Here is a 19,954-nt window from a genome sequence, read left to right on the forward strand (position 1 = left end):
TTAGATGACGATTACTGCTAGGGAGGGGGAAAAGAACAAGGAAGGGGGCGATGAGATGTTTATCTAGGGTGCGCCAGTGAAAAGGTAATTGTTCAGCGAAGACCTGAAGGAAGTGAAGGAGCCAGCCATATGGCTATCAGGGCACAGAGCATTATAGGTAGAGAAACAGCTAGTGCAAAGGCCCTGAGGCTGGAGTATGCCTGCTTTGTTGAAGGAAGAGCAGGAGGCCAGGATGGCAGGGGTGGACCAATGGGAGCAAGGGGGCGACGGATGGGTAGATGGTGAGACCCAAGAAGTAATGGGCCAGGAAATGGATGCCATCCAGGCTTGTAGTTCATAGTTTGGCTTCCTCACTGAAGAAGATTGAAAGGATATTGTTAAAATGGATGCTCAGCCTTTTCACCTGTCTTGATCCTTATCTCTCAGCGCAAATAGTGCTATAAAGAGAGGGGCAGCCTTGTGTTTAACTGAGGGAGCTTTCAGAGAGGACCCCAGGGACTGTTTTACAGACGCTTCTGAGTCCTTCGGCTCACAGATCTGGTTGGGGCACCTTTGTCACCTTGGCAGCTGTGTACCACCTTATTCTCTACCCTCTTTGTACCTATATCTTCTCTTCCTTTGACCAAGCTACTCAAGTGTGTTCAGGCTGATTTGGAAGTGAAGGGTTCCCATTGGATCAGCCTCCCTGGTAGTATAGGAGCTGGGACCTTGATGACCTGTGACCTCTCACGTGGAGCAGCTAGAGAAATCCTGGCAGCTCTGAGTCACCTCTGCTAACGGGGGCTCCATCTGCCTGGTCTGGACACTGATCTTTGGGGTTTGGGTGGCTTCCGTTGCTGATATTTATCTTATCTATAATTATTGCCACCTATAACAAGAGAAATATGTATGAGCATTTATGACTGGGAGTGGCTGGAAGAGGAGCTGTGGGGGTAGGTGTGCATTGGGCAGATTACTTTTCCAGGCGTCAGGTGGAGAATGTGGTAGGTGCACCAAGTGATTTGTTAGTGCTTTTTCTGCTGTAAAATACTGCAGCACTGAAGTAGTGATAATACTCTTGCCCAGTACATTAGTCCACAACCCCAGGATCATGACTTGAGCCAACATCAAGAGTCGGAAGCTTAACCGACTGACCAGACAGGCACCCCTAACACCCCATTTTAAAGATGAAGAAACTGACCCCATTTACCATTGATTATTCAGCATGTTGTGTGTCTATAAAATACCCTGGACTTGGACTTAGAAAATCTGGGGTCCAGTTTTGCCTCTGTTGCTTACCAGCCATGTCATCTTTAGCGACTTAACGTAACCCCTCGAAGCCTCAGCTGATTCGTCAGCGGAGTGGGACAGCATTAATCCTACCTCTTCCAGAAGGATTGTCAGGAGGGCCCCAAGATGAGATGACGTGGGTGAAGTAGTTGCTGCTCCATACCGTTACGTCACAGTGAGCTCTCACAGAGCCCTGTTCTCTTCCAGCGTGGTGACTGACGGCCACTGTTTCATATAATCCCCATACAGTCCTGCAGCTGAGGCTTAGTTGGGGGACTGAGCCAAGGTCACACAGTTCAGTAATGCCTGATTCAAGGTCAGCCTCTGCCTCTTCTGCCGTACCTCATGGCTCTCTCCTCATTACAGATGAGCCAGGATTCTGCTGCTTGCTAAGGGCCAGTGTTTGCAAAGGCACAAGTCCCAGACTGTCACGATGAGCTGTGCTTGCTTTGCAGATCCTGTACCAGTAGCCTCCTTCCACTGCGAAGTTGTCCCCAAAGAGCCAACCTTGATTCTCAAGTGGGCCTGCCCTCCCGGCACCAACATGGGCTTCCAGCTGGAGATCAGCAGAGGAGCTTGGAAAAATGTGACAGACCTGGAGGGCTGCTCCTCAGAGAACGGCACTGAGTACAGGACGGAAGTCACATATTTGAATTTTTCTACCTCCTACAACATCAGCATCGCTGCCTCTTTCTGTGACAAGATGGCGTCTCCCGCCCAAAACACCTGCCTCACTGGCATCACAGGTAGGCTTTGTGGTGGCGGCGGTGGTGGGGGGTGCAGGTGGCACTGGGGTCACCCCTGGAGAATGCTGACCCAGTGGATCTGCAAGTGTGGCCTAGAAATCTGTATTTCTTTTTAAATTTCTGCTAAAATACATGTTTTTGTTGGCATAGACTGTTAATTCTATAGAAATCTAGTCTTAAAAAGCAGAGTAAGAGGGACTCTTTTTTAGTATTCCAAAAGTTTCCTTTATTTTACAGAATAATTCATTGCCATGTTTTCTTTTAAGTGGTAAGTTCCCTTATTGCATTAAAAAAAAGCATTTTCATAGAAATATTCAGATACAGAAGTAGAAGAAAGCATAAAGAAACCCACATATCCATCATCACCCAGTTGGACATTTGTCAGAGTTTGACCAAACTTCTTTGATTTAGATCCCCTCCTCCCTGATTGGATTACTTTGAGACCAGTCCTGGTCATTCTGTACTTTTATTTATAAATATTTCAAGAAGTATTCCTCCTGGATAGAGGCTCCTTTCCCCTTTGTTTCAGACAGAACCACATTGCTATTACCATCACACTTAAAAAGTGAACAGTACTTTTATGCACCATGATCACCTATCCAGTCAAGATTCATATTTCCCTAGAGTCCATATTGACAAGCTCCCCAGCTATTTTGAGGAACGGCGGTCACTTCCTGTCCAGGGGGTCCCACTAGTCAAACTTTTCATGCTCATTGTCCTTATTTTTTGTACTTGGAAAAATGTTGCTTCTTACAGCTTTGCTTCATTTTTATCTGTCTGTCTTTTCCTCGCCATGTCTTTGCCTACATTACATCTTAGATCAACGTAGTGGGTTGGTTTTGCTTTGTGCTTTTTGACCCCTGGGTATGTTTCCTTTAGGGTATCAGAATGTTTCTGGAAATTTTCCAGAGAATCTGTGGCTGTAATAGTAAGAGAAGAAGGTCTCTTACTACAGGGACACTGACTTGAAAAGTGGTTGCGGGGTTCTGTGGACAGAGCCTTGGATTTAGACAGGCAGACCTGGGTTTGATTCTAAGTTCTGCCTTTTACCAGCTATGTGATCTCAGAAAAGCTACCTAATCTCTATGAGTCTTGTTTTTCTTAGTTATAAAAAGGGGAAATAATACTAGCTTTCAAGACTGTTACACAAATTAGGTGAGGTAATGTGTATGGAAGACACACTTGAGAGCGGCCATGTGTGGGTGCTGGGGTTGTGCACCACGCAATTCCAGGGGACACCATTCATAGGGACTGCAGTGTGCATGGGGCTGCTTGGAGTTGTATAGTACACAACTGTATCAGATGGCCTGGGTGACACTCCTTTGGGCTTCTGCAGCACTCTAGAACATAATAGAAATAATGAACCTTTTTTGTAGTTCTGTTTTATAATGTCATCTCTTCAGCCACTGAGGATCGTAAGCCATGTCTGAAGTGGTATTTCTGGGGCTACACACAGTGTCTAGGGAAGAAAAGGAACTTGTCAGAAATAGTTGTTTCTGAAGCTGAACAGTATGGTTGGTTTGGATAATGACCACTTCTTTAGTCTAGTAATTCTCTTACTTTTTAATCTGTAGCTCTCCCTTTCCTCGATTTATTTATTTGTTTGAGAGAGAGCGAGCGGGGGGCGGGGTAGGCGCGGGAAGAGGGGCAGAGGGAGAGAATCTTCAAGCAGACTCCGGGCTGAGCATGGAGCCTGATGGCGGGGCTCGATCTCATGACCCATGAGATCATGACCTGAACCGAAACCAAGAGTTGATCGCTCAACCATCTGAGCTACGCAGGTTTCCCCCTTCCCACAGATGAATTTTTATATACAAATTTAACACATCTTTTATTTACCATAAAAGTGGAACTGTATTTTCTCTGGGAGGTGTGGGATGGGTAAATCTTGGAGAAATGGAGTGATGGTTTTTTAGCCATCATTTGTTAGTTGCTCACTCTATGCCCCGGGGTAAGGGACACTGGTGAGTAAGGCAGACAGGGTCCCTGGAGCATAGGCTTCAGATAAGCAGAGAGGGAAAGGATTTCCAGCCCTGCAGGTAGATGAGCTAGCATGCTACTGACGATCTAGTCCCCTCTGGGCAGCTAGAAGGCAAAGAGCTGAGGGGAATCCTGGGAGCCTGGGTTAGGAAGCCTGGCTAGGCGGTTGACAGTTAGAAATGGGGATAGCGCCCCCAAGTGGTCACTGCTCTCAGTTACTTGAGAGGTTGCCCAAAGCTGTGCTGTCCAGTAGAAAATAATTTCTTAAGAGCCGCATTAAAAAAAAAGTAAAAAAGAGGCACCTGGGTGGCTCAGTGGGTTAAGTGTCTGCCTTTGGCTCATGTCGTGATCCCAGGGTCCTGGGATGGAGCTTGGCGTCAGGCTCCCTTGCTCAGCGGGGAGTCCGCCTCTCCCTCTGCCTTTGCCCCTCCCCTGCCCACCCGAGCGCGCTCACTCTCTCTGCCCTCTCTCTTTCTCAAATAAATAAAATCTTTACGAAAATTAAAAAATAAAAAAAAAGGAAGAGCCAACATTGATTTAAATCACATTTTATTTAACTCAGTATATTAAAAGGATCATTTCAACATGTACTCTACATGAAGTCAATTATTGATGAGTTATTTTACATTCTTTTCTCATGCTAAGTCTTTGACATCCAGTCTGTGTCTTACATGTCTAGCACGCCCGAATTTGGGCTGGTCATGTTTTATGAGCTCACAGCTCCGTGTGGCTGGTGGCTGCCGTGCTGGGCGGTGCAAATGTGAGAGCCACGCTGTGGTGTTTTCGTTCAGTTTTCTCAGTCTCCCTGAATCTTTTTTTTTTTTTTTTTTTTAGAGTTTTTTTATTTATTTGAGAGAGAGAATGAGATAGAGAGAGCATGAGAGGGGGGAGGGTCAGAGGGAGAAGCAGACTCCCCGCTGAGCAGGGAGCCCGATGCGGGACTCGATCCCGGGACTCCAGGATCATGACCTGAGCCGAAGGCAGTCGCTTAACCAACTGAGCCACCCAGGCGCCCAGTCTCCCTGAATCTTGACCACAATAATGAAAACACTCTAACTGTATGTGGGAGACAAATTTAGGTAGAGAGAGAGAGAGAGAGAGCGTGTGTGTGTGTGTGTGTGTGTGTGTGGAGAAGGATCATCTTTAATTCAGCATTTTCTTCCTTTTGTATTAATTCGGAGGCTGACCTCAGAAGCTCAGTTCAGAAAGCGGAGGCACGTCGTCATGGAGGTTGTGCATGGAATGTTCCTGCGTGGGCTTTTCTGGTTTCTGGGAAGAGGGTTGGTCGGGTTTTTCTAGGTGGCGTTTTTAACCAACTCCAGCAAAATAAATGAGGACTTTAGTTTGAAGAATGTGGACCAGGAACACAGCCAGGCCTCAGGAGAAAGTGCATCCTCTCTATGTCAGCTTTGCTTTTCTCCAGGTCTCTCTGTTCCATCACTGTCCTCAGCCAACCATGCTGTCTGGTGCCGCATCCACGCGGCGGGCAAGTGGCTGCAGATGGCTCCCCCCTTAGAGTTCCAGCCGCATAGGCTCTCTCTCGCTCTCTGTCTATCCCAGTTCTCTAGGTCAGAGGGGCTGGGGGAAGATAGGAAAGGCAGGTTGTTCAAGCAACAAGGCTGCTGGGAGCCTGCTGGGGTGTGTGGCTGGGCACGCCGAAGGTGCCATTATGAGCTGGGGGATCTGCTGTCTCTGCCCCCCACTTCCTTCCCTGTCCCTTGCTCTGGATGTGCTCTGCGTGAGCCCCCCACACCGCTCCGAGAGCAAGGGCAGAGCTTGAGGGCACTGCAGCAAACTTCCCCTTAATAATTTTGTTCCCCCTTTGGTTTTAAATGGTGGGTAATCATGTTTCGTTTTGTTCTGTTTCAGACCCCCCTTCTCCAGATGGATCCCCGAATATCACGTCCATCAGTCACAATTCAGTAAAGGTTGAGTTCAGTGGGTTTGAAGCCAGCCACGGACCCCTCAAAGCCTATGCGCTCATTCTCACCACTGGGAACGGTAAGGAGGGGTCAGTTATGGGTTGAACAGCCCATGAGCCATGCCGTGACCGGGGGCCATTCCTGTGCCCACTGAGGCACATTGGAGATACAAATACATGTCTGTTTTTACACTGTCACCCACGCTTTGGCACTCAGAAGGGGGTGGGTGAGCTATTTGCCCGATGATCTAGGTCAGGGTTGACAGCCTTTCTGTAAAGGGCTGGATAGCAAATAGTTTAAGCCTCGCAGGCCATGCAGTCTCTCTCACAGCCACCTGACTCTGGCTCTGTGGGTTGAGAGTAGCCGCAGGGGAGGCGTGAAGAATGAGTGTGGTTGTTCCAAAAAAATACTATTTATCAGAATGGGCAACCGACTGGATTTGGCCTGTAGGTTCATACCTTGCTGACCTCTGACCTAGGTTTTTCTTCTCTTTTATAGCACAGAGTCTTTTAGGTGACAGAATGTTAGTCTTAACCAACTCTCTCTCTCGCGCGCGCGCGCGCGTGCACACATATACACGCACACACATCACACTCAAAGGGTAGCTTTCTCTTGAAGGAAAACAGAAAGTGATTTCTGCGTTTGTGGTGGGAACTTGCAGAAAAATCTTCCTTGCAGCTGAGAGAGGAGGTGGCTCACATGCCCCTTTTCCCGGACAGGACTCCATTACATTCTTTGGTGGGAAGAAGGGCATGATTTGAGGGTGTCTTTGTTAGCTGCATGTGGGTGCTTTGCACAAGGCTGGGTTTTCAGGGCCAAGTTTTGTTGTTTTCGTTGATTCTTTAAATGTGAACAATGCAGTGCTGCCTCTGCCCATTCTCTCAGCCCATGGTACTGTCCTCACCTCCTCGAGGACCGAGAGGTCAAGCACCTCGTAAGGGGTCTGGGGATCCTGGAAGACAAGGAATTTGCTGGTGTCATAAACCCATGGCAGAGTTTCAACAACTGATGCTGAGCTCTCTCAGACTCTCTGTCTTTTCATTTTGGGTCTGTTTCAAGTCATTTTGTGGCAAAGGTTTTCAGCAAAATCCAAGCTTAGATGTCGCTGAATGGAGGAGGCAATATTTCAGAGTGACCAGAGTGACCAATACCAGCCTGTGGTGGATGAGACCGCACATGCCAAGTTGATGGTCTGGGTTAGAAATCAACCCCACCGTGTATGCAGTGTGGCCTTGGGCCCAGGTCCTTTTAGCTTTCCGTGCCTTCATTTTCCCACCTGTAAGATGGGGGTAGTAAACCCACGTGAGAAGACTACTGTCAGTGACTATTGTTTAGTGCACAGAGATTAAGTAAGTAAGGCACGTAGAACTTGGTATAAGTAAAGCCTGACACAAGAGCACACATGTGAGAGATGGCAGCTCTCACCATTACTGCCCAGGGTCTATGCCATTATTCAGATGCGTTCCGGGAAACTTATCTCTGTCGGCAATCACTTGCTTATGACTTTCTCCCTGTGTGCCTTTCTTAGCTGCTCACCCGTCTGCAGATGTTTTGAGATATACGTATGAGGATTTCAAAAAGGGGGCCTCAGACACTTACGTGACATACCTCATAACAACAGAAGAAAAGAGACGTTCTCAGGGCTTGGCTGAAGTCTTGAAATACGAAGTCGATGTTGGGAACGAGTCAACCACGCATGGTTATTACAATGGGAAGCTGGAACCCCTGGGCTCCTATCGGTAATGGCCTAGTGGTTCTTGCCCTTTGGGGCTGAGCCTCGTGAGTGCAAAGCTTTCCATGCCTGGGGTGGTGGCCACGTCTCAGCTACCTCTTTCCTTCTTGTCATCCCATAGGGCTTGTGTGGCCGGCTTCACCAACATCACCTTTAACCCTCACAGTAACGGACTCATAGATGGGGCCGAGAGCTACGTGTCCTTCGGTCCCTATTCAGATGCAGTGTTCTTGCCCCAGGATCCAGGTAGAGAAAGAACAACAGTGCTGTTAACATTTCAGCGGGGGTTTTGCTTCCGGTGTCCGCATGCTTCCCTTGGCTCCCTGGGAGGGCTGGTCGCTCCTCCCAGAAGTTGAGATGTCACGTGGCCACCAAGACCCACCTCCGCTTCCTGGAAGGAGGCGCCCGGCCCCCCCCCCCCCCCATGCCGGTTGCCCTTCCACTCTGCAAACACATTTAGTCCTTTTTTCTCAGTGTGGTCATTTGTGTGCCCACGTGCCAGGCACACCATTTGACTTTCAGAGCATAAAACCTTCCAACGTGAGGGTCAGAAGGAGCCACAGAAGTCATCTTGTCCAGCTCCTCTCTGAGAAATGAGGCTGTGAAGGCCCAGAGAGGGGCAGTGACTTGCGTAGACGCAGGCCTGACACTCCGGCCTCAGACTCCTTGTCAAGCACGCCTGTCCTCTGTCACACAGAATGTAGTGATTCGGGAGCCTTGGGGACCCAGGGGGGTGGTATATACCTTCAAGCCGGAGACAAAGTGATCAACTGGTTCGTTAGTTTGTCTGGTTTTTATACTTGGTAGTTGTTGGCTTCGGGAAAGAAGCCCCAGGAGCAAAGTTCAGGGAGTCCCCACCCCCTTGCCCAGTAAACACATGGGTTTTACGTCACTTGAGCACAGTGCTGTAGGTCCTTCTGCTCGTACGGGGCATTAGTCCCGCAGAATCAGAGGCAGCAGGAACCGTGGGGAACATTTTGTCTAGTGGCTTTTTTTTTTTTTTAAATTTTTTTATTGTTATGTTAATCCCCATACATTACATCATTAGTTTTAGATATAGTGTTCCATGATTCATTGTTTGTGCATAACACCCAGTGCTCCATGCAGAACGTGCCCTCCTCAATACCCATCACCAGGCTAACCCATCCCCCCACCCCCCTCCCCTCTAGAACCCTCAGTTTGTTTTTCAGAGTCCATCGTCTCTCATGGTTCTTCTCCCTTGTCTAGTGGCTTTTAAACAGGGGTCGCTCCAGTCCTGACACCCTCCCCGCCCCCACCCTACCTCCACAAGAGCGTTTCTGCCTGGTTTTCTGTGTTATATATTGGGCTGCTGCATGCAATTTCATTTGAAGAAGGACATCAGCAGTAAGAACAACTCGAAAATCACAGACAGCCCAGTTCCCTACATTTGCAGCTGAGGAACCTGAGGGGAGGGGAGCCGAGACTTTCTCAAGACCAGCCCGTTAGAGGTGGGCTGGGGCTGGGAACCCGGCTCCCAAATGCCTAGACTAATTTTATGTCCAAAGGTATTTCACACACACACACACACACACACGTTCTGATTTGAGGACTCTGGGCTGGTTGTTTGTGAACATCTTTTTTCTTTTTAAAAACTCGATTTTATTTAAATTCGATTAACATGCAGTGTATTATTAGTTCGCGAGCACCTTCTAAGTGCCTCCCGTTTGGACTTTTCTCAGGTGTCATCTGCGGAGCAGTGTTCGGGTGCATCTTTGGTGCCCTGGTAATTGTGGCTGTGGGAGGCTTCATCTTCTGGAGAAAGAAAAGGTGACTGTTGTTTATGTTGATGATAGTACCCTACTTTTTTTTTTTTTTTAAGATTTTCTTTGTTTATTTGTCAGCGAGAGAGAGAGAGAGCACAAGCAGGGGGAGTGGCAGAGGGAGAAGCAGGCTTCCCGCCAAGCAGGGAGGCCGATGCGGGGCTCGATTCCAGGACCCTGAGATCATGACCTGAGCCGAAGGCAGATGCTTCACCCACTGAGCCACCCAGGCCTCCCCCCGCCCCATACTCTACTTTTTAAGGGAGTTTTTTACTATGGAAAATTTCAGACATTCACACAGTTGGAAGGACTGGTGTCTTGGGCCCCCACGTCCCCGTCCTCCACACTCTCTACGGACTGGCCAGTCCTACTTCTTCGCAGCCCCGGCCAGCACCAGGTCGCGGCAAACACCGCGGTGTAGGCTGCTCCCTGGAAACCGTGCCTTCTGGTTCATGGGTCAGTTGTGTGGTGTTCAGAGATTTCATTTAGAGTTGGTAAGTTTGAACACACGCTGTCTGACTAGCAGATGGGCAGCTTCGACGTCTACAACGATCTGTGATGTGACACCGAGGAGCGTTAAATAAGTACGGTGCGTAAATAGTAAAAATAGCAGCATCTCTGTTTTGAGCGCTTACTGGGTGCCTGGATTTGTGTTTTCCATCAGCTCTCGTATTCATGGGGCTCTAGGAGGCAGGTCTTTTTATTTTTTATTTTATGTTAATCACCATACATTACATCATTAGTTTTTGATGTAGTGTTCCATGATTCATTGTTTGTGCATAACACCCAGTGCTCCATGCAGAACGTGCCCCCTTTAATACCCATCACCAGGCTAACCCATCCTCCCACGCCCCTCCCCTCTGGACCCCTCAGTTTGTTTCTCAGAGTCCATCATCTAGGAGGCAGGTCTTGAAAGCCCCATTGTGAGGACACACAAGCCGAGTGTAGGAAGTGTGGAAGTGAACTTGAACCTGGAGTTTACACCTCATTGCTCGCTCTCCTGTCTGACCATGTGTGGGGCGGGGGAAGCCTGTGTATCTGCTGGGATTCTTTTGCACTCAACAGGTGCTGCCAGCCGGGGAATTTCATTCTGGCTCCGAGTTCCTTAAAATGGCTGCGCCAGGTTCTTCTGCCGCCATCTTGCCCTGTTGGGTTGACAGGCAGATTTTAAATTTTTTTGTGTGTGTGAGGGAAGGGTCAAAACAGCTTTATTGTTTCTTGTTGAAATAAAAGTTATACATTCTTGTGGCAAAAGATAAAACAGAAAAGAAGAAGAAGAGCAAAGAAATGAGATAATTCATGATCACAGCACCTGCACAAAACTACATTTAACATTGATGTAATTGTGAAACTCACACATGAATACACACACACACACAGGAATCACATGTATCATTTTCTAGTCTGCTTTATTATTTAAGACATTGTGGACAGCTTCAAATCTTTGTTTTAAGTGGATACACAGTATTCAACTCTACGGAAATAATTCAATTTTCCTGATGTTTTCGGTTTTGGTTTTTTTTTGCCACGGTTACTTAACCTGTCCCTAAATCCTTGGGCACATTCATGATTATTTCCTTAGGCTAAATTCCAAAGTGGGCAGTTGCTGGCTCAGTGGGTATGATGCCTGTTTTCATTTTTTTTTTTTATTTTAACCTATTTATTTATTTATATTTATATTTATTTATTTATTGTTATGTTAATCCCCATACATTACATCATTAGTTTTAGATATAGTGTTCCATGATTCATTGTGCATAACACCCAGTGCTCCATGCAGAACGTGCCCTCCTCAATACCCGTCACCAGGCTAACCCATCCTCCCACCCCCCTCCCCTCTAGAACTCTCAGTTTGTTTTTCAGAGTCCATCATCTCTCATGGTTCGTCTCCCCCTCCGATTTCCCCCCCTTCATTCTTCCCCTCCTGCTATCTTCTTCTTCTTCTTTTTTTTTTTTTTAAAGATTTTATTTATTTATTTGACAGAGAGAGAGAGAGAGCACAACCAGGAGGGAGGGGGATAGGGAGAGGGAGAAGCAGGCTCCCCGCGGAGCAGGGAGCCCGATGCGGGGCTTGATCCCAGGACCCTGGGATCATGACCTGAGCCGAAGGCACATGCTTAACCCACTGAGCCACCCAGGTGCCCCTCAGTTTTGATACATATTGACAAATTGCCCTCCAGAAGGTGGGTTTTTTGTTGTTTTTTTTTTTTAAACACCAATATGGGGTTTAGCCAGCAATGCAGGAGAGTGCCAGGAGCCCCACCACTCTTCCTATAGTGAAGATATTTTCTGGTTTATTCCATTAACTTATCAGGAAGCCTTTCTCAAAGATCAGTATGAAAAAATGACTCTGGCTTTACAAAAGGGTCATGCTGCTGATACACATTTACCCAAAGATATTTCTAACAGTGGCCTGAGCAAGATTATTCCATACTTTTGGATGGTATGAGAGTTACTTCACAGATTTGTAACCAGGGTTTGCTGCCTAGACCTCTAAGCTTAGTGTTAGGGAACAGGATTTAGTGTCATAAATATAAAAAAGGCATTTTGTAGATACATGAAAGGGGAAAAGCCCAGAATTACCCTTTTTCGGTCTTAATGGGTGTTTCTTTTAAAACAGGAAAGATGCGAAGAATAATGAAGTATCCTTTTCTCAAATTAAGTAAGTCTCTGGAGTTACGAGCTTTATTTGAAGACATTTAATCCTCCAATCTGTTCAGTGACTATCTAGAGAAGTTTTGGTGGAACTTGCTGTCATTTTTTCTGACTGACACATTTGGCCATGATCATCCAGAAGTTCTTACCAGCTTTGTTTTTCTGGAAGGAATCTATGTTTATTAGTCTCCTGAAGCTAGTAGCTTCCTTGCCATGTTCTACTAAGGCAAGTAAAACCTTACTTCCATATTCTACCAATAAATATGTATTTTGTGATTTTTAAGAAAAAAGAAATGGGTTATCAATATCTAGGAGAAGACCTCGTTGGAAGTCACAAAGCCAATGAGTTACATGAGAGGATCTAGAAGTGAGATTTCCTGATTTATATTTCAGTGTTTTGTAAATAACATTATAGTGACCCTCCCTCCCCCATTTATTACTATGGTTTTTGTTCTTTTGGGAAGATGTTTACTATCATTTCTAGAGTCATGATTGAATCGGTGTTTCTAATGGCTTTTTTTTTTCCTTTCCCTTTCCATGATGAAGACCTAAAAAGTGAGTAGCTGCTTTAATTTTTTAATACCTTGTATTTTTCTGTTTTGAGCGTGAACATTATGGAATGTAAAAAAGTCCTAAGTTGTTCTGTTTTCTTAGATCCAAGTTAATCAAAGTGGAGAATTTCGAGGCCTACTTTAAGAAACAACAAGCGGACTCCAACTGTGGGTTTGCAGAAGAATATGAAGTACGTGATTGTAAATAATGTATTTTTAATTGCTTTACCTGTCTCCTGAAAGTTGGGAAACCACCCATTTTTGTTGCATGGGAAAAGCGCTCGGTGAGAGGCGGCGCTCTTAGAGGGGAGAGGAGCTCTTGTGTGTCCCCCAGGGGTCTCACTGTGGCCGTGAGGGCTGGGAGCACTTAGATGTACCTCTGTTGCTAGTGCTTTGTGTGTTTAATCTCGTTGAGAAATGCAGATTATGCAGAGAGAGGGAGAGAAACTGGGCATTTCCCAGTTTCTACCCCTCTGATTTCCCCCCCTTCATTCTTCCCCTCCTGCTATCTTCTTCTTCTTCTTTTTTTTTTTTTTTAAAGATTTTATTTATTTATTTGACAGAGAGAGAGAGAGAGCACAAGCAGGAGGGAGGGGGATAGGGAGAGGGAGAAGCAGGCTCCCCGCGGAGCCTGAGGCCTGTTAACTGGAGTAATTGGGCAGCTGTGGGGTCTGGCATGGGGGGCCATGGCCCAGGTCCATTCCTGAGCATTATGTGAAGTGCTGTGGAAGGAGTTTCTGTGCTTCTGTCCCCGTGTGCTACCACCCCCACCAGCCTGGAGCCCCTCCCTCAGAACGGCCATGCACACTCACCGTCCCCACGCTGCCCTGCTGCCCTCCCCGCCCTGCCCTGCTGCCCTCTCTGCCCTGCTGCCCTCACCGCCCTGCCCTGCTGCCCTCCCTGCCCTGCCCTGCTGCCCTCCCTACGCTGTCCTGCTGCCCTCCCCACGCTGCCCTGCTGCCCTCCCTGCCCTGCCCTGCTGCCCTCCACACACGCCCTGCTGCCCTCCCTGCCCTGCTCCCCTCCCCACGCTGCCCTGCTGGCCTCCCCATGCTGCCCTGCTGCCCTCCCTGCCCTGCCGCCCTCCCCACACACCCTGCTGCCCTCTGCACACGCCCTGCTGCCCTCCCTGCCCTGCCCTGCTGCCCTCCGCACACCTCCACTACTGCTGTCTCTGCCTCGGTCGAATCTCCTCACCATTTGCGTTGGCTTCCTATGGCTGCCATAACAAATCACCACAAACTGGTGGCTTAAAACAAAGGCTCTACTAAGTCCAAAGTCAGGTGTCAGCAGAGCAGGGCTCCCTCCAGCTCTCGGTGGGGGGGGACCCCTTCCTTGCCTCTTCCAATGTGGGTGGCTCCAAGTGTTCTGTGGCTTGGGGCTGCGTCTCCGCTCTGTGGCCTCCTCCTCCCCTCTGTGGCTCTCCTAGGGGTGTCTTGGGTGAGCACACTTGTTACTGGATTTGAGGCCCACCCACAGAATCGGGATGACCTCTCTTCAAGATTCTCAACTTAAATCCATCTGCCAAGACTCTTTTCCAAAAGAAGCTCACAGCCACAGGTTGCGGGAGTTAGGACGTGGGCCTGCTTTTTTTGGGGCCGCCATTCAACCTACTCAAAGCACAGCTCAGGACGTAAATTCTCTGTCTTTGGGTCTGTTTCATCTGTGACGTGTTGATTGTCCCCGACGTCCAGCATTTATTTAGTTCTGCCTCATTGTAACGTTAGTTATTTTCGCCTACACCCCCCTCCCAGGTTGTAAGCTCCTTGAGGGCAAGGATTTCTTGCCTTCTATCCTTTCTCTTGCAGTTGAACCTCTGCGTTAGTTCCCATGGGCTGCCATAACAAAGCACCACAGACTGGGGGGCTTCAAGCAACAGTGAATTAATCTCTCACAGTTCTGGAAGCCAGTGGTCCAAAATCAAGGTGTTGGCAGGGCTCTGCCTTGTCCGAAGCCTCTAGGGGAGGATCCTGCCGGGCTTCGGCCAGCTTCTGGAAGCCCCAGGCATTCCTGACTTGTGGGAGCCTAACTCCTCTGCCTGCCTTCATCTCAGCATGGCCGGCTCCCCCCATGTGTCTGTATCTTGGTGTCCCTTCTCCTCTTACAAGGACATCAGTCCTGTTGATGAAGCGCCCACCCTACTCCAGGATGACTTCGTCTTCTTTTGATGACAGCTACAAAGACCAAAGTTCCCAACAAGGGTGCATTCCCAGGTCCCAGGGATTGGAACTTCAGCTTATCTTTTTGGTGGACACAGTTTAACCCTGAACACCTCTGCATTCCCACTTTGTCATGCTCTGTGCTTAGTATAAGTGATATCCGGGCACTAAATAAACGGACAACTCATTTGTTTTGTTTTCAGGATCTGAAGCTCGTTGGAATTAGTCTACCTAAATATGCGGCAGAACTGGCTGAGAATAGAGGAAAGAATCGCTATAATAATGTTCTGCCCTGTAAGTTGTTTTTTTCCACACAATCTTCCCTTTTCTCTGTCACTGGCCGCCGCACCTCTAACAGTGGAGGAGAGTGGGATCAAGATGCTGACTAGCCACGTCCACAGTCATTCATGAGTCCCCTGCGGGGTGCTAAGCCCTGTATTTAGGCATATTGCATTGAATCCAGTCCTGAGGAGAACCTCATGAAGTAGGCAGTAGAATATTCGTTTTGCAGATGAGGAAAATGAGGCACAGGGTAGCTAGGTGATTGGTCCAGAGTCACCCAGATGGCCATGGCAGCCCAGGCTTTGGATTTGGTCTATCATTTCTTTCAGGGAAAGGGCCAGAGTCTATGCTCTTATCCCCTCTATCTTAAAGCCCCTTATTTTAGCTAATATTGTTCTGGAAAGGAAGGGAGTAGGAGGAGGACAGGCAGGGAGGAACGCTTTCTGCTTGTCCAGATACATCTCTGGTGGGCTGATGAGTGCATTCCACAGCTAAATATGACTTGTATTTGAATTCACATATTGAGAAGTAACAATGTCTGCCTAATGGACGGGGATAACAACAAACTGGGTTTAAAATGAGAATTATTTATCACATCATCCATTGAGATGAAATGTAAACCCTCCTCCACAGAAAGTTCTTTGTGGTCTCTCTTTTGGGTGGGAATTAGGGCATGAAGAAGTTATCAATAGATTGCAGCTGTGTTCTGATTTTGCTGTAATTTATAGGCTCTGCTGATAATTTTTCCACGAGGACATTTAGAGACATTGTCTTTTTTCTTTGAAGCTGTGTTTTTCTTTTCCGGTCTAAAACATTAACTTCTGTTTAGATTCAGGATTTTTTAGCTTCTGCCTTCTTTCTCTTCATGCCCCCTACCATCCCTCCTTGTATTGACAGCAGACATTGACCCTTGTTCCAGGAAAAATGCTTTCAAAATCAGGCTGGTGGGATCTGCCTCAGCACTGCCCATCCACGGTTAACTCAGGATCATTGGCCTGTTCTTGTGAATGTTGCAGAGATTTTCAGATCCAGAGTTTGGGAAAGTTTTGGGCTGAAACTCATGTTGGTCACTGAGTTTAGAACTGGCGTGTTATTTTGTCCAGGGGAGGATGAGATGGTCTGTAGCCAGACAGGGAAACGCAGGTGGTGATGCTGATTTCTCCACCTGACATTTGAAATTCTAACCTTATTATTTCATTTCTTGAGTTGGGCAGGCTTGTGTGTGCATTTTTTTTTTTTTTTGTAGTGTTTATACGCAACTGATAAATTGTGTGTGCGTTTTTAAGATGAAAGCACAAGGACTTTGTGTTTTAGATCTTCCCACCCATAGTAGTCTTACATATTCAGTTCATCCTTGAATTCAGTACTGTATGAGAATAGAGAAAGTATACAAACCTTTCCCTCGTGGAAAGGGCACTAGATTTGAATTCTGAGTGCCCTTGACCAGACATCAGTGCTTCATCTCGCTGACCCTCAGTTTCCTCATTTGTAAAATGGACACAAAAGTTGGAAGGGTGGTTTTGAGGAATAAATAAAATTGCTCAGTGCATCCTGTGGCTCATGACACACACCCAAGGATGCTAACAGCAGTAGGCTGGTGTTGTCCAAGAAGGAGGTCTGGCATGATGAGGAGCTTGGGCCCTGGCTCCAGGCTGCCCGGGTTCGAATCCTGGCTCTGCTGCTGAGTAGCTCTGCTGGGTAATTGCCTGACTCCTCTGTGCCAGTCACTTGGGCTGACTCTAAGGGTCAAGGAAGGTCATCTCCGTAAAATGCTACGTGTCACACCTTCAGGATGTGACAGGAGCCCCTGTGTTGCCATTTTATACTTTTCTCTCTTGTATGTAACTCTCCTCACACATTTGCTTCTAATGAGGACCTTTTTTCTCTCAATGCCGTAGATGATATTTCCCGTGTCAAGCTTTCCGTCCAGACCCACTCAGCTGATGACTACGTCAATGCCAACTACATGCCCGTAAGTGGGAGAGAGGAGCTCAGAGCACCGCTTGTTCGAATGAAATCTTCAGGGCTCCTCCTTGTGTCTTTGACACTGAATTTGGGTTGCTTTCCATTTTCTAGGGCTACCATTCCAAGAAAGATTTTATTGCTACACAAGGGCCTTTGCCCAACACTTTGAAAGATTTCTGGCGTATGGTTTGGGAGAAAAATGTATATGCCATTGTTATGTTGACCAAATGTGTCGAACAGGGAAGGGTAAGTATCTTTTATTTAAATTATAAAATAAAATTAATGCATTCATTTTGACTGTGGTGAAAGGGTATCTTAAGCATTTATCTTTTTATTTTATTTTTATTATTTATTATTTATTATTTTTTATTTTTAAAAGATTTTATTTATTTATTTGCGAGAGAGAGAATGAGAGACAGAGAGCACGAGAGGGAGGAGGGTCAGAGGGAGAAGCAGACTCCCCGCTGAGCAGGGAGCCCGATGCGGGACTCGGTCCCGGGACTCCAGGATCATGACCTGAGCCGAAGGCAGTCGCTTAACCAACTGAGCCACCCAGGTGCCCAGCATTTATCTTTTTAAAGAAAACACTCCCCCAAAACACCAGCACCTCTATTCTTAAAAACTTGTTTTCTGTCTTTTTCTCCTCTAAGAGAAAAGTTTAAACATATCTTTTTTTTTTTTTTAAAGTATTTTATCGTTACCTTCCTTTGTGGATAAACATCAATGTTCTCTATTCACGAGGTCACTGCTGCTAGAGTTACAAGTCGTGGGAGTGGGGTTAGCTCCTCGCAAAGCTCCTGGGGCTCTGGTTATCTCAGTGCTGGGAATGGGGGCCCTTTGTGTCTCTAACCAGCCAGCATCTTCATCCGGGAGATGAGGGATTCGACTAGCTTGGTGATCAAACCTAATTTTTAGCACTGGAACCCTTCCTCTACCCCAGATCTCAGACTCCTCCCCAGATAAGTCTCCGCTCTCCCCTTTTAATATTCTTCATTTCACTTTAATTTAGCAGCTGTCTGTCCTGCCCCAAGGATGTGTAAGGTGCTGTGCTAGGTGCTGGGGCTGGGAGAGGGAAAGATAACAATGAGCAGTAACAGTGGTTCCCGTCTTCACGTGGCTTGTGATACAGAAGTTTGTGTTCTGCTTCACTTCCTTGCATCCAGTGAACAGGCTGTCACACAAACAAAAGAACTTTGTTTATGAATGCAAATAAACTTTATGGTGCTGTTGAGCCCAGGGCCTTGCCCATGGAACATTCTCATAGATATCCGTTAGACAGATGACAATCATGTAGTTAAATTAATGGGGAACATGAAGAAGATGAATTTAGATGGGCTGTTGTTTATCTTAAGGCAGGAGAGAAGTGGATTTACTGGCTCTGGGTGCAAAGGGAAGGGAGCCAGTGAATTTACTCCATTTATATTATTTCTTTCCTATGACAACGCTCCTCTATAATTATTGGATAGATGGGGAAACGGAGCCTCAGAGAGTTTAAGAACTTGCCCACAAGGTAGCAACAGACACCCAGCTGGGAAGAGGCTGAGCTGAGAGCATCAGCTCCATGTCATCATGTCTCTAAGTCCTGTGTTCTTTCTGGGAGCAGTGGTCTAGAAACTGGGATCTTTTTTAACAAATACGGGTCCCCAGCTAGACTCACAAGCTCTGGAGGTGGGGTCCGGGCATCTGTTTTTAAAGCAAAACAGACCTCCCAGGGGTGAGTCCGATAATCAGGTTTGGAAGCCACCCGCAGTGAGCACACCTTGGAAAAGGGGAGAGGAGGGGGGAAACGTGTGTGTGTGTGTGTGTGTGTGTGTGTGTATTAAGTCGTTTGCCAAATTAGGGATTCAGATATTCTTGGAGAGCAGATGTTTCCTGATTTTTATTTCTGTTTACATCTGCCCACCGATTTATAGAAATCAAAGACCCGGAGTGATTTAATTTGATTCTCTTTCTTGGTGTCTGTATTTGTATTGTAATTAGTGTGGGTCTAAAAGTATCGGGGAAAGTCCTCATTTCTTCTAGCTGCATGGGGTTATGGGTCAGTCTGAGTTTAGTTCGGTGGACAGTTGTGGGCTGGCTGCTGTCGGGGCCAAAGGGAGCTGGCTGGGACTGTGTCCTCAGAGAAGGGACAGTGGCTCTTCTGCTCTAAATCCATTTTCATGCAGAAATGGGGGCTCAGGGTGGGCCAGATCTTCTGAGTTCTCAAGAGAAGCCAGAAATCTGGATTTTTATGAGAAACCTCCCAATCTTAAAAGAGTTGTCAATAATTCTAAATTAAAAAAACAATCTTTGGAGTCAAACAGAACCCAACTAAAGGGCCGACCCAGCCTCTGACACCAGTTTTCAATATCCGGTTTCCCTTGGGAGGATTTAGTGATGGCAGACGGTGTGACCTGACTTTTTATATAAAAATGCAATTTTATTCTAGACCAAATGTGAGGAGTACTGGCCTTCCAAGCAGGCTCAGGACTATGGGGACATAACGGTGGCAATGACATCAGAAGTTGTTCTTCCAGAGTGGACCATCAGAGACTTCACGGTGAAAAATGTAAGTAAGAGGCCAGATGGATAGGTCTCAGATAAGAGGACCATATATCAGTTTGGGGTGATATTTTTAGGTTGATATTAACCAATATATTTTTTTATGATTCAAAAAATACTTTTGCTCTCTTTTTACAAAATGAAACTATCTACATACACTCTAAAGCAACCCTTACCTTTACATTTTTTTCTTTTTTTTAAATACATGTTTTTTAAATTTATTTTAAAAGATTTTTATTTCTTTATTTTATAGAGAGAGTGAGAGAGCACAAGCAGGGGGTGCAGTAGAAGGAGAGGGAGAAGCAGGCTCCCCACTGAGCAGGGAGCCCAATGCAGGGCTCGATCTCAGGACCCCAGGATCATGACCCAAG

General features: G+C 46.8%; 1 protein-coding gene across 1 annotated transcript in view; it reads left to right on the forward strand.

Annotated features, from left to right (window-relative positions):
* Positions 1–19,954, forward strand: part of PTPRJ (protein tyrosine phosphatase receptor type J) — a 53,264-nt gene that overhangs the window by 19,643 nt on the left and 13,667 nt on the right. The window contains exons 10-21 of the mRNA XM_032414158.1: positions 1,725–2,015; positions 5,865–5,996; positions 7,446–7,656; positions 7,771–7,895; positions 9,350–9,437; positions 12,051–12,092; positions 12,632–12,640; positions 12,740–12,827; positions 14,999–15,089; positions 16,976–17,049; positions 17,154–17,288; positions 19,471–19,590. Coding sequence (XP_032270049.1) covers positions 1,725–2,015; positions 5,865–5,996; positions 7,446–7,656; positions 7,771–7,895; positions 9,350–9,437; positions 12,051–12,092; positions 12,632–12,640; positions 12,740–12,827; positions 14,999–15,089; positions 16,976–17,049; positions 17,154–17,288; positions 19,471–19,590 — 1,406 coding nt within the window. The remainder of the gene's footprint in view (positions 1–1,724; positions 2,016–5,864; positions 5,997–7,445; positions 7,657–7,770; positions 7,896–9,349; positions 9,438–12,050; positions 12,093–12,631; positions 12,641–12,739; positions 12,828–14,998; positions 15,090–16,975; positions 17,050–17,153; positions 17,289–19,470; positions 19,591–19,954) is intronic.

This window comes from Phoca vitulina, unplaced genomic scaffold, assembly GCF_004348235.1.
Source record: "Phoca vitulina isolate PV1807 unplaced genomic scaffold, GSC_HSeal_1.0 scaffold16, whole genome shotgun sequence".
In the NCBI taxonomy this organism is placed as follows: Eukaryota; Metazoa; Chordata; class Mammalia; order Carnivora; family Phocidae; genus Phoca; species Phoca vitulina.